Here is an 11,508-nt window from a genome sequence, read left to right on the forward strand (position 1 = left end):
AGTAATTCCTGAAAAGTCTGATTATTTCCTTTTTCCCAATGAACAGTCACTCTCGTAAAAGGCCTTAGATCCCTTTGGGGAAGGCTGGGAGAGAGATTAACAGTATAAATTTCTGGCAGTGTACTGAAGTCCTCCCTCAAGGGGGACCCAGTCTCTCCTTCATTCAAGGGGTTGCGGGTCTTTAAACTTGCTCATGTCTGGGAATTGATTGAGAGACTGTGATTCTCTGTTCTGGCAATTTGAGTTAGACTGCTGTTCACCTGACCTAGAATTCATCTCTTTGTACAGTTTAGTAGGTTTCCCATCTATTTCACTCCTAGGGACACCATGACTAAGTAGCCAATGCCATAAGTCCATACCAGTCAGACCATTCTGATTACAGCTTTGACTCCGCTGTCCATTACTGTAACCACACCCACCTTGTCTTTGTCGATTGAGAGCAGCCACTTGGCCCCTACTACCAGGGGGTCCAATCAGCCCCATTGTAGCTACCCAAACCCAGTGCCTTCGAGTCGATTCCGACTCATGGCGACCCTTCAGGACAGAGTAGCTAGGTGTCTTAATTCACTTAGGGCAGTTTCCAGTGTCAAATCTGATTTACATAAAACAATCACAGCAGTCTTCAAGGATGCTGGAGCTCCTGTCACAAATTTGTTCCTCACAGTTGTGGTAAAGGGTGTGTCCTCTGGGCATGCCATGTGTGGGCCTGTGAGTCTAACCTGATAAATCCACTCCAGCATGCCAATTTCCTTAAGCCTTTGGATACGTTTTCCTACAATACACCAAGGCAGGTCTGGTACTTTAACCTAGTTTAGTGTAGGCTACCATGTAATCCATGCTTTGGAAACCCAGCCAAACAAACTATTAGAGGCTTTCCTAACTTCTTGAGCTGAAACACTGAATGAAGAATCTGTGCTTAGTGGACCCATATCAATAAACTCAGACTGATCCATTTTATGTTCCTTGCACAATTATCCCACACCCTTAATAGCCATTCCCACACATATTCCCCAGGTTTCTGTTTGTACATATTAGGAAAGTTAAGTAGTTCTTTGGAGTGTAGCATACCTCCTCCTGGGTCACACTTTGTACTTCACCTTCCGGGGTTCCCTGGGACTTGAGCCTAGTTATAGGTCTAGAAGCCAGAATGGGTAGAGTGGAGTATGTTTTGAAAACATTCAACACTGTCTTCCTCAGGTGCTGCCACAGGAAGTGACTGCTGGCAAGTGCTCCTTACAGGCAGCTGGGCTAGGGCTAATCTCATCAGATGGCAGTGGAGGGGTTTTTCTGGGCAGGGTGGCACAGCAGACGAAAATGAAGTAATCTCTTCAGATGGGAGTGGCTCTGTTGGCAGGAGTGAATGAATGGAATTTAGGGGCTCCATGTCCCCAGCTTCCTGATTATCTGCCCATATGTCCCCACTCCAAGTTTGAGGATCCCATTTCTTCCCAGTCAATGCCCTCACTTTAACTTCAGACACCTCTCTAGGCTGGAAATTGAGCTGACGTTGTAATTCAGCCACTCTCACAATCAGAGTCTGGGTTTGGCTTTTAGCAATATCTGCTCTGTTATTACAGAAATAAGGCCTTCTTTCAAACCATAAGTGGAGGCTTTGAGGTCATTTAGGCAGCACTTGAGCTTTGACTCTGAAGCCCTGAGCACATCTTTCTTTCACCACTCTGTCGAGTGAAAGTAGGACCCACCAAGCAGCTTCCTTGCATTTCTCATTCTGACAAAGCTCTGGAAAGATATCACACAAGTGTTCACCCAGAGCATCGGCTTTCACCAATGCCTAATCTACTGGTGGTGATATTTTGTATGTCTGTACCACCACTTCACACCACGGATTAGCAGTGCCCTCTTTACTGTTGGAAGCAGAGGCATCACCATCTTCGAGACTAACCAGACTTGAGGACCAATCTAGAAAATTCATCCTTAAAATTTTGTTTCTCTAGAACCACTCTTGGTACCAAATGTCTTAGGCTGAGGGGGCGGTGAGCCGCCACAGGCCCCAGGCCCGCAGGTACCACTCAGCAGATTCCATCATGGCGGTGATCACATATCAAATTTCAATGGAGAAGTGATCACAACATTATGCAACTGCCAAAACACTGAGAATCATGGCCCAGCAAAGTTAACACACAATCTTAAGCATCACAGTCACTCTGTCAGTAGTTAGACAAGGACATTAACCAGCCTACCCTCTCAGGGCCATTCCCCAACTCCCACCCCCCAGATTTTCAGACTTCACTTTCCCCTCCCTTCCTCCTGTGGCACTCCTCCTGGGGTCCTGGTATCACATTCCTTTCTCCCTTTGTAATCATCCACTCTTTGAGTAATAAGTGGTACAGCAAAGGCCCCTGTTGCACACCAATACCATAACCTAAGTTAATGACCAGCGCTTTGCAGTTTCTCCCATGTGAATCTGTGCTGCCCTTCTGTACCTAAGTTTCCCCTAATAAAAAGCCTTTAGTCCACTCATCCTGGCTTTTCACACCTATTTTTTCTTAATCTGAACCAAGCCTTTCCAAGGGTTTTAGGGACTGCTTTACCCCCGTGACTCCCCCATGACTCTGGATTACATCTGTAGTGCTGCCCTGGCTGCCAGTCAGGCAGGATGAATCTCCACCTCATACCTTAGCTGCTTTAGCAAAAAAAAAAAAAAAATTTCTTAGACTTTAGTCCAAGACTATGGGGAGCAGTCAAAAATTTTGGAAATGTAATACCAGCTCTAGGCACAGAGAGCCTGGGAGGACAGGGACCTGGACTGGGTTATTGTGCTTCATGCACACCTGAAAGATGCAAGCAAAACTATTCCCTGCTGGAAAAAAAAAAAAGATGGTTTTGGAGACCCCAGACATGATCCAGCTGGACTCACTCTCCTGCCCCATTCCTGTACTGAGGTCATGGGAGTGCCAGGCCCCACGTAGGACTCATGAAGAGTCAGGGTTCTTCCCCGAATAACTCTCTCCCTTTCTTTACCCCATCTCCCCACGTGAGAAGTGGAACAATAGTTTCAGAACTGCACAAAAAAGGCTCCAGTGCCTGGGGGAGGAACATTTTTGCAGCGAGGGGAGAGGATGGCTCTGGAGAGCCTGTGGCTTAGCCTCCCCAGCTAGAGCTGCTCCATCTTCATGCTCTGCCCAGGACATTTTGACATTCAGCACAGAGCACCGAGGCCCAGGATGGGGTTGTAAGGCTCCATGGTGACAGCTCTGTCACATACGAAAGGCAACACCAGGCATCCAAGGCTTCAACGACCACATATGCATAGAGGAAGGGTCCAGTGATGGTGGAACAGGGGCTTAGGATGCCACTTAGGACTTAATCCCTTGGCCTCTTCTGCTACCTTTTACCTTGTAGAAACACAGAGCACGAAGCACACAGCTGGTCCCGCACCAAATCATACTTAGCCTCACCCCCTTATACTAAGAATTACCCAATTCTCTGTGATACTCACCATTTCCTCGCTACAGCTCCTCAAAGTTAAGTGACTGTCCTCTCGGAGCTCAAGAAGCCACTTCAGTGACAGGAATAGGAGGGGAAGCAGAGCCACTAAGCAGTTTGGAGGCAGATGAATAATGTTTGGTCCACACAGCCAGTCAGAGCAGTTGAAACCTTACTTGTGAGGGCAAGGATGTGCAAGACAGTTGCCCTAGGTACCCAGCTGCTGAGACTCAACTAGTTTTCTCTGTGTCACACCTGGGACCTGAAATTGAAGATGATAGGGAGGAGGGGGAGACAGGTGTTGAGTAAAGAGGAAGCAACTGGTTCTTAGCCTTCAGCTTTTTCCCTGGGCAGGACTTCCTCCCAGTCTCAAGGCAGTGCTCCACCCTGAGGGCATTTGCTGCTTAAGGCAGAACAGGCTCTAGCCTTCCAGAGCATCCACCTGCATTCTTCACACAGCTACTCAGCCTCTTCCTTTTGGTAACAAGATCACAGATGGAGGAATTTACTCATCCCAGAGCATGAGAAGCATTTAGGGCAAGGCTGGAAAACTTGAATCTGATTTTCTCCAGGGACTGAGGGGTTCAAGGATGAGTTTGTTTGTTCACCTGCATAACGCTGCCCCTTGTAGATCAACATATACCCTGTTATCTGATATCACCGTGGGTGAATTTTCAGGGAGAACGTATTTTTCAAGTTTAGCCAACGCAATCATCATGCTTCATCAGTTTTTCACTTTGTGCAGTTAAATCTCTTCTACTGAGCTTTGCTTTTGTTTATTTTCATTTCATACATACCATTGTAATATATGATCAGTATTTATCCTGTTGATTTTGTACTTTCACCATTACCCCTGAGTTTTTTGTTTTTTGGCTCTCAGGCCTTTAACACCACCAGTCCCTAAGCTTTCAAGAAATCTGGGAGGATTCCTAACACTTCCTCTTTCAGCATTATAACAAATCTGTCAACGCACAAATCAGAAAATCATTAAGTTTTCTCTAAGGAGCCCTCTCCCGCCTCTGTTCCCATCTCCCTTGCCCCCCCCCCAGCTCCCCCATCCAGCTGACTCCCACTCTTATTTCTTGATCTCAGTGTAAATGTTCTCTCTCTTGCATGACCATTATATCCAGTGTCTCCCCTTTAAGTATTATCTTGCCTTTTAGTATTTTCTCTCACAGCACTCATTTTAATTCACAACTTTATTTCTGTGCTTACTTTCAGCATAAACTGGGAGTTTGTTAGATATGTAGACTCTCAAGCTACACCCCAGACCTGCTAAATAAAAATCTGCATTTTAATGTGCCCTGGTTATCCACATCCACATGCAACTTTGAGAAGCATTCACAGCTCTATAGCCTGTAACTCAAGGAATAAGCATTCGATCAACTGAGGTGCCCTTTGAACCATCTACATCTACATAATGTCACCCACTATCTTCCTGATCCACAATCTCCGCGTCTAGGCCACCTCACAGTCTTCCTTAACTTGTTCATAACAAGCTTCTGCTTGACATCATTCATTCATGGTTGTCTTTCCAAAATCTATTTGCAGTACAAGAACTGGAGTGTTCCGTTTTAAATCACAAATATACTCACATCCATCCCTGCTTCATGCCCATCAGTGGCTGCCCACTGGCCTTCAAAAAGCCCAGAGTGGTCAGAATGGCTCTTAACAACTTGCTACCATTGCTTCTTCCAGTCTGGCTCACACAACACCCCCCAACCTCCAACCCACACTTTGTTTTCTTTGCTCCAATCATCTCTAACTTTTATCCAGCAACAGATAATAATGCATTCTCTGCTGCCTCAGAGATTTACACACTCACTTTTCCCAACTGAAATATTCTTTCCACGCCCACCCATCACACATGCTATCAACCCTGCTCATGTACACAGCTAACCATGTATATAGCTGAAGCCAACTAATTTTATGAATTTTCACTTAAATGATTTTCCCTTTCAAGTAGTCTAGCCTGACTCTTGGGTTAGGTCCTTTTACATCTGCTATCAAGATGTCCCTGGTTTGTCATTATTTATTTAAAACTATCTCCCATGCTAGACGGTAAATCTATGGACAATTTATATTTTGTTTTCTTGTTCTTTCCAGCCTATGACATAGGTAATTGGGGTCACACACAGAATAATCACACACACAGATTGCCATCTATTGTATATACTGTGGAGCAGCACTACTCAGTGGAACTTTCTTTGAACACAGGCTTGTTCTGTCTCTGCATAGACCAGTATGGAAGCCTCTAGCCACATGTGGATATTTAGCACTTAAAATGTTGACTAATGCAACTACGGAAGTGAAGTTTTTCTTTTTGATTTAATTAATTTTAACTGTGAATAGCCACAGCTGGTTAGTGGACATCACAACTCTAGGGGACTCACCAGAACCAAAACTGACCAACGCAACAGAGAGGGTGAGAAAGCTGCCATTACCACAACGCAAAGCTTCACAGCTTTTGTTTTCTGGAAGCCTGTCACATAGGGAAATAGAGTAGATAAAAGTAAAGGTAACACTCAATACAATTTGGTTGTATTTACCTGATTACGGTTAATGTCAACCTAAACTGGAGTTACCACATTCTGCAAATTGTAACGATCTTTAAACAGAGAAATGAGTCAGGATAACTGAGGGGGCGGGGGCGGGGGGGACTCTCTGAGAAGGTGACATTTGCAGTTAGACCTGACTTAGGAGAGTAATGGGCTTCCTATAGGAAAAAGTTTTCCTCTAATCAGAGGAAATACCTGATGTAGAGGACAAAGGAAGAGAAAATCCTGACATCTTTGTAAAAGCTTTTTAAAAATGTGTCAAGAGCTTACTTAACATGAGGGTGTTATAAATTTAAGTCAGAGAGTCATACAAAAGCCTGAACAGGTAGGATCTTGATGGGCAACCTAAAATATGTGGATTTTATTCTGTACGTGACTGATAGCTTGCTTGGTATACATTTGTGAAATATGCCTCTTGCTACTGGGTGGAGATGATACCTTTTTATGAGAAGAGAGAAAGGAGGAGAAAGCTCAGAGGCTGTTCTCCTAAGGGATCTCTCTCAGAGTAGCTTGGACTAAAATTGTAGCCCTGATGATAGCGGTTATGTTTTGGTTCTAAACCAACAGGACTTGGTGCTTTCCTGAGGGTGGAAGATGAGAGAAAAAGAAGATAGAGATGGACTGAGTACATCTCTCAATCTAGTGAATGGATGCTGGTGCCATTTACTGACATGGGAAAGCCAGGTGAGGAGTAGACTTGCTAGGGTGAGATTAGAGAGCTCTGTTTCGGACATGTTAGGTTTCAGAGCCATACAGCCCACAGTGCCCCAGGTGAACTCTGGGAAGGGTTTGGTCTGAGTCCACTGGTACCCAAGAGCCCATATCTCAACCTGTGGGCTGCCTCCTCCTGGAAACAAAGAATCAAACTGTGGCCTCTGAAACAGGCTCCATTCCCACTTCTGAAGCTTCAAGCTAGAGGGAAGGAAGAGCATAGTCACGTATTAGGCCTTTAGGAAATGCTAGTCAATATTGGGGTGTTATCTGAGGGGCAACTCTTAGATTGTGAAACTAGGAAAATTCAGTAGCTTTGAACGCGGGCTTGAATTTGACATGAAGTGATTACACTACCAGTCATGGCTCCAAGGGAACTCCTGTTCAAAAAGGGAGTACTTAGAGAATATCAATCTCTAAGGACAGAAAGAGAAAAATAAATGCACCATGTTTTTCTACAGATTTGAGATTTCAGTGGTGTTTAATGATTTTTCCTCTAGGCATTTTTAAAATTTTCGAAACACGTAATCTTTTCACAATTAAAAAAAATGTGAACATTTATTTTCTCCACATACTAGTTTTTAACAATGGACTCAGATATGATGCCAAAAGCACATGCAAAAAAAAAGACAAGAGATATAAATTAGACTTCATCAAATTAAAAATTTTAGGCATCAAAAGATTTTATCAACAAACAGACAACCTACAGAATGGTAGAAAATATCTGGGAATCCTGTATCTGATAAAGGTTCAGTAACCAGGAAATATAAAGAACCCCTATCATTCAACAACAAAAAGATAGGTTATCCTAAAAATGGGCAAAAAAGTTAAATAGACATTTCACCAAAGAGCATATACAAATGGCCAATAAACACATGGAAAGATGCTCTATGCCATTAGTCATTAGCCACTGCTGTCGAGTCAATTCTGACTCACAGCAACCCTATAGGACAGAGGAGAATCACCCCATAAGGTTTCCAAGGAGTGGCTGGTGGATTCAAACCACCAACCTATTGGTTAGCAGATAAACTCTTAACCATTAGTCATTACCCATTGCCATCGAGTCAATTCTGACTCATAGTGACTCTACAGGACAGAGTAGAACTGCCCAATAGAGTTTCCAAGGAACACCTGGTGGATTCAAACTGCTGGCCTTTTGGTTAGCAGCCATAGCACTTAACTACTACACCACAAGGGTTTCCTATGGCTACTGTCAGAAAAACAGAAAAAAACAAGAGTTGGGGAGAATGTGGAGAAATTGTTGGTGGGATTGGAAAATGGTGCCACCTCTGTGGAAAACAGTTTGGCATTTCTTCAAAAATTAAACATACAATTACCATACGACCCATAGATTTCCATTCCTAGGTATATACCAAAAAAGCTTGAAAGCAAGGATGCAAACAGGTACCTTTACAATGTTCACTGCGGCACTATTTATAATAGCCAAAAGAGTAGAAAGTACCCAAATGTTCATCGACAGATGCATGGATAAAGAAAATGTAGTATATCCATACAATGGAATATTATTCAGTAATAAAAAGAAATGGAAGTTCTCATAAACGCTGACATGGATGAACCTTGAAGGCACTATGCTAAGTGAATTAAGTCATATAAAAAATTAAAACCTAAGTCATATACAAAAGGACAAATAGGCAAATGTATAGAGACTAAATGGTTATCGGGGAGGATGGGAGGGAGGAGGGTAGTTAATGCTTAAGAGGCACCGAGTTTCTGCTAAGGGTGATGGAAAAGGTTAGAAACTGATAGGGGTGATGGTAGCACACAAGGTGAAAGTAATTCATGTTACTGAATCTTACATGTAAAAATGGTTGAAATAGCAAGTGTTTCGTTATATATTTTTTTACCACACACACACAAAAGATGCAATGAAATACCATGAAAACAAAAAAAGAAACTTAGTTTCTTGGTCTGAGTGTATAGGTAAAAGGAGAAAAATGTAGATATCATGGGGATATAGGGAGTTAAGCAGGCATTTCGAAGATTTAATGCCAACCTTGTCATTGTTGTGTGCCAGGAGTCAATTCCGACTCATAGTGAACCTCAGGCCGTGTTCATCTAGACAAATAAAATCACATTTGAGCAACTGCAGTGTACAAAGAATGGACTTTTTAAGGTAATTAGATCTGGATCACCATGTTACTAATACAGAAAAACAAACAAACAAACAAACCTGGACTACCTGTGTAATAAAAACTCCACTGAATTTTAATTTTAAAGGGTGAAAATAAAGAGATCCGCTAATGACATTGAAGCTAGCAATGATTTCTCAAACAAGACTCTTAAATGTAGACACTTCAAAGCTTTTTTTTTTTTTTTTTGGTGAGAAGGGGTTGGTTCATTTATTTCAAAGTGAGGGCAAATTCACATAACTTTCAAGACTAAGTAAAAGTTGTTAAGTTAGTGACCCAGGGAATGCCTCTAGTTTCAAACCATTTTTCTCAGAAAAATTACTATCCATGTGTATCTGAATATGCATAATACAATGGAATTATAAAACCTAGAATCTGAGAGGCTCTTAGAAGTATCTGGCTTTTCCTAAGGACGGTATTGGGGTTGTTGTTGTTCTTAGGTGCTGTCAAGTCAGTTCCGACTCATAGCGACCAGACCCTATGTACAACAGAATGAAACACTGCCTTGTCTTACACCATCCTCACTATCTTTTTATGTTTGAGCCCATTGTTGCAGCCACTGAGACACTTTAAAGTTTTGAAACGATACATGCAGCAGCTGCTTGACTCCTTAGTGGCTATACATTTTTTCCTCTTTTGTTCTCTGTAAAATGATACCCTTTTGTTGCTCTTACATGCAACACGTTTGATACACACAGTATCTTCATTCTACATTATTACATTTGGTTTGAAAAGAAACATTCTCTAGTCATATTACAGGTGTCACACACATTACCTACTCATCAATTTAAGCTTCAAGTTCAAAATTACTTACTATAAATCATGACTTTCTAATAATTGCCCATTTCACATGTATTTAAGCAAGAGTACTTTGTAAAAGAATGATCACAAAGGATGAGATACTTTTTGCAACCCTGTAGTCTGGCCGACCTCTACGATCTGTTTAAGAATTTTGATTCGTTTCATTACACATGCCTCCCATTTTGCCCTCATTCCTAATGTTCGCTGTTCTGACACTGGGAATATGCACAGCTTTTGCCTCAAGAAGCCTCCAGTTCTCTGGTAGCAAAAACTGAGGCTGAATCACCAGTATCCAATCCTGCGCAAATCCTGTCTCAGCCAAGCTTTAACATCTTGGACAAATACTGGGTATGTGACCTCTATACAAGGGTCATTGTCTACATATGAAGCTTATTCAACCACATCACATTTTACAGCAAATCAACTAGGGCCGGACATACTGTTTCTCACACAATCACGATGAAAATGTCTGTTTTACAGCCAAAGAAATTACTGGAAATGTGCCTCTTACTAAATATTCTCCTCCTGAAACTAGGATAAAAATGAAAACCAAACCCTTTGCCGTCCAGTCGATTCCGGCTCATAGCGATACTACAGGACAGAGTAAAACTGTCCCCCAGGATTTCCAAGGAGCGCCTGGTGGATTAGAACTGCCAGCTTTTGGTTAGCAGCTCTAGCTCTTAACCACTACGCCACCAGGGTAAATACAGTCCCAAATGCACGTACTAGTTCCAACTCACGGTTCTTAATTCTTCATCTACCTTAAACACCTACAACCCTTCAAATAGGAGTGAATATATTCCTCTCCATAAACCTACTTTTTGTCTGAGCAGCAATATTTAACAAAAGTCCTGCTTAAATGAAGCACAGAAATCAGAGGGGAGCCTGGTGAGCGGCGGCTGGAGGGGGCGCAGGGCACTGAGACTCAGGCTGACCACCCGGGGCTTCCATGGGGCCCGTGACTCTGCATTTCTCACAACCTCCCAGTGAGGCTGACACTGCTGGTCTGGGAACCACACTTGCTCAGCGAGGACTGACACAACTCTACCTGTCAGTGCACCGACGGACAAGGTGCAGCCCAAGCCGCGCAGAACACAGCTGCGGTCCCGGAGGGCGCGGGCGGCCCGGGCCGGCTTCTCCGACAGGCGGCAGGCGGCGGCGGCGGCGGGAGGCCCGGGCACAGCGCGGTACGGGGAGTCGCGCGGCTCTGCACCAGCCCCGGGAGGGCGGAGAGGCCAGCACTGCGCGGGAGAGCGGGGACAGCGCCCTCAGACCCCGGGACAGGGGCACCGGACCAGGAAGGACGCCGACAGACAAGACATCCACCTGACAGGACCGCGACCCAACAAGGCTGCCGGCGCGAGGACGCGCACTTCCACTTCCGGGTTCTGGGATGCTGAGTGCCAAAGGGAGGCGTTCCGTGCGCGGACCCAGAGGGCGCCGCCTAGTGACGGTGGGATTCGGTGGCTTTGCCCTGGACTTGGGGTCTGTCCGCTTGTCTCTCTTGTTTCCTCTGTAGAGAAAAGCCTAGGTTTTCTGACATGCGTATATAAGTTTAAAAGCAGATTTCAGTAGGCAAAGATTTCTGATACCCTTGGGGAGCAGAGAAAGCTGGCATTTGTAAATCTGACCACTTGAAAGACGATTACCATGTTCTTTAGAGAAATAATTTGTTTGCTCCTCATAAACATTTGCCCATCTTTAGAATCGTGAAAGTCTGAAGTGTTGGCTTCTGTTCACAGTTTGTCTTCTCTTGCATATCGCGTATCTTTACCCAGGAGCAGGGCACCTACTGTGCAAACTCAGTAGATCTCTCCCAGAGCTGAGGCACTTGGAGAAAG

General features: G+C 43.9%; 1 protein-coding gene across 4 annotated transcripts in view; it reads right to left on the reverse strand.

Annotated features, from left to right (window-relative positions):
• LOC104847288 (zinc finger protein 883-like) overlaps window positions 1-11,038 on the reverse strand; it is a 36,423-nt gene extending 25,385 nt beyond the window's left edge. The window contains exons 1-3 of one of the 4 annotated variants that reach the window (XM_064280568.1): window positions 10,716-11,038; window positions 3,461-3,709; window positions 1,069-1,344 (exon numbers count right to left, since the gene is read on the reverse strand). Coding sequence is in view for 2 of the 4 variants with exons in the window: in XM_064280566.1 (XP_064136636.1) it covers window positions 3,461-3,463 (3 nt within the window). In the remaining 2 variants the exon portion in view is untranslated. The other 3 variants (XM_064280566.1, XM_064280569.1, XM_064280567.1) reach the window with 3 other exon arrangements.
• Between the last annotated feature and the right edge of the window lie 470 nt (window positions 11,039-11,508).

This window comes from Loxodonta africana, chromosome 3 (assembly GCF_030014295.1).
Source record: "Loxodonta africana isolate mLoxAfr1 chromosome 3, mLoxAfr1.hap2, whole genome shotgun sequence".
Lineage (NCBI taxonomy): Eukaryota > Metazoa > Chordata > Mammalia > Proboscidea > Elephantidae > Loxodonta > Loxodonta africana.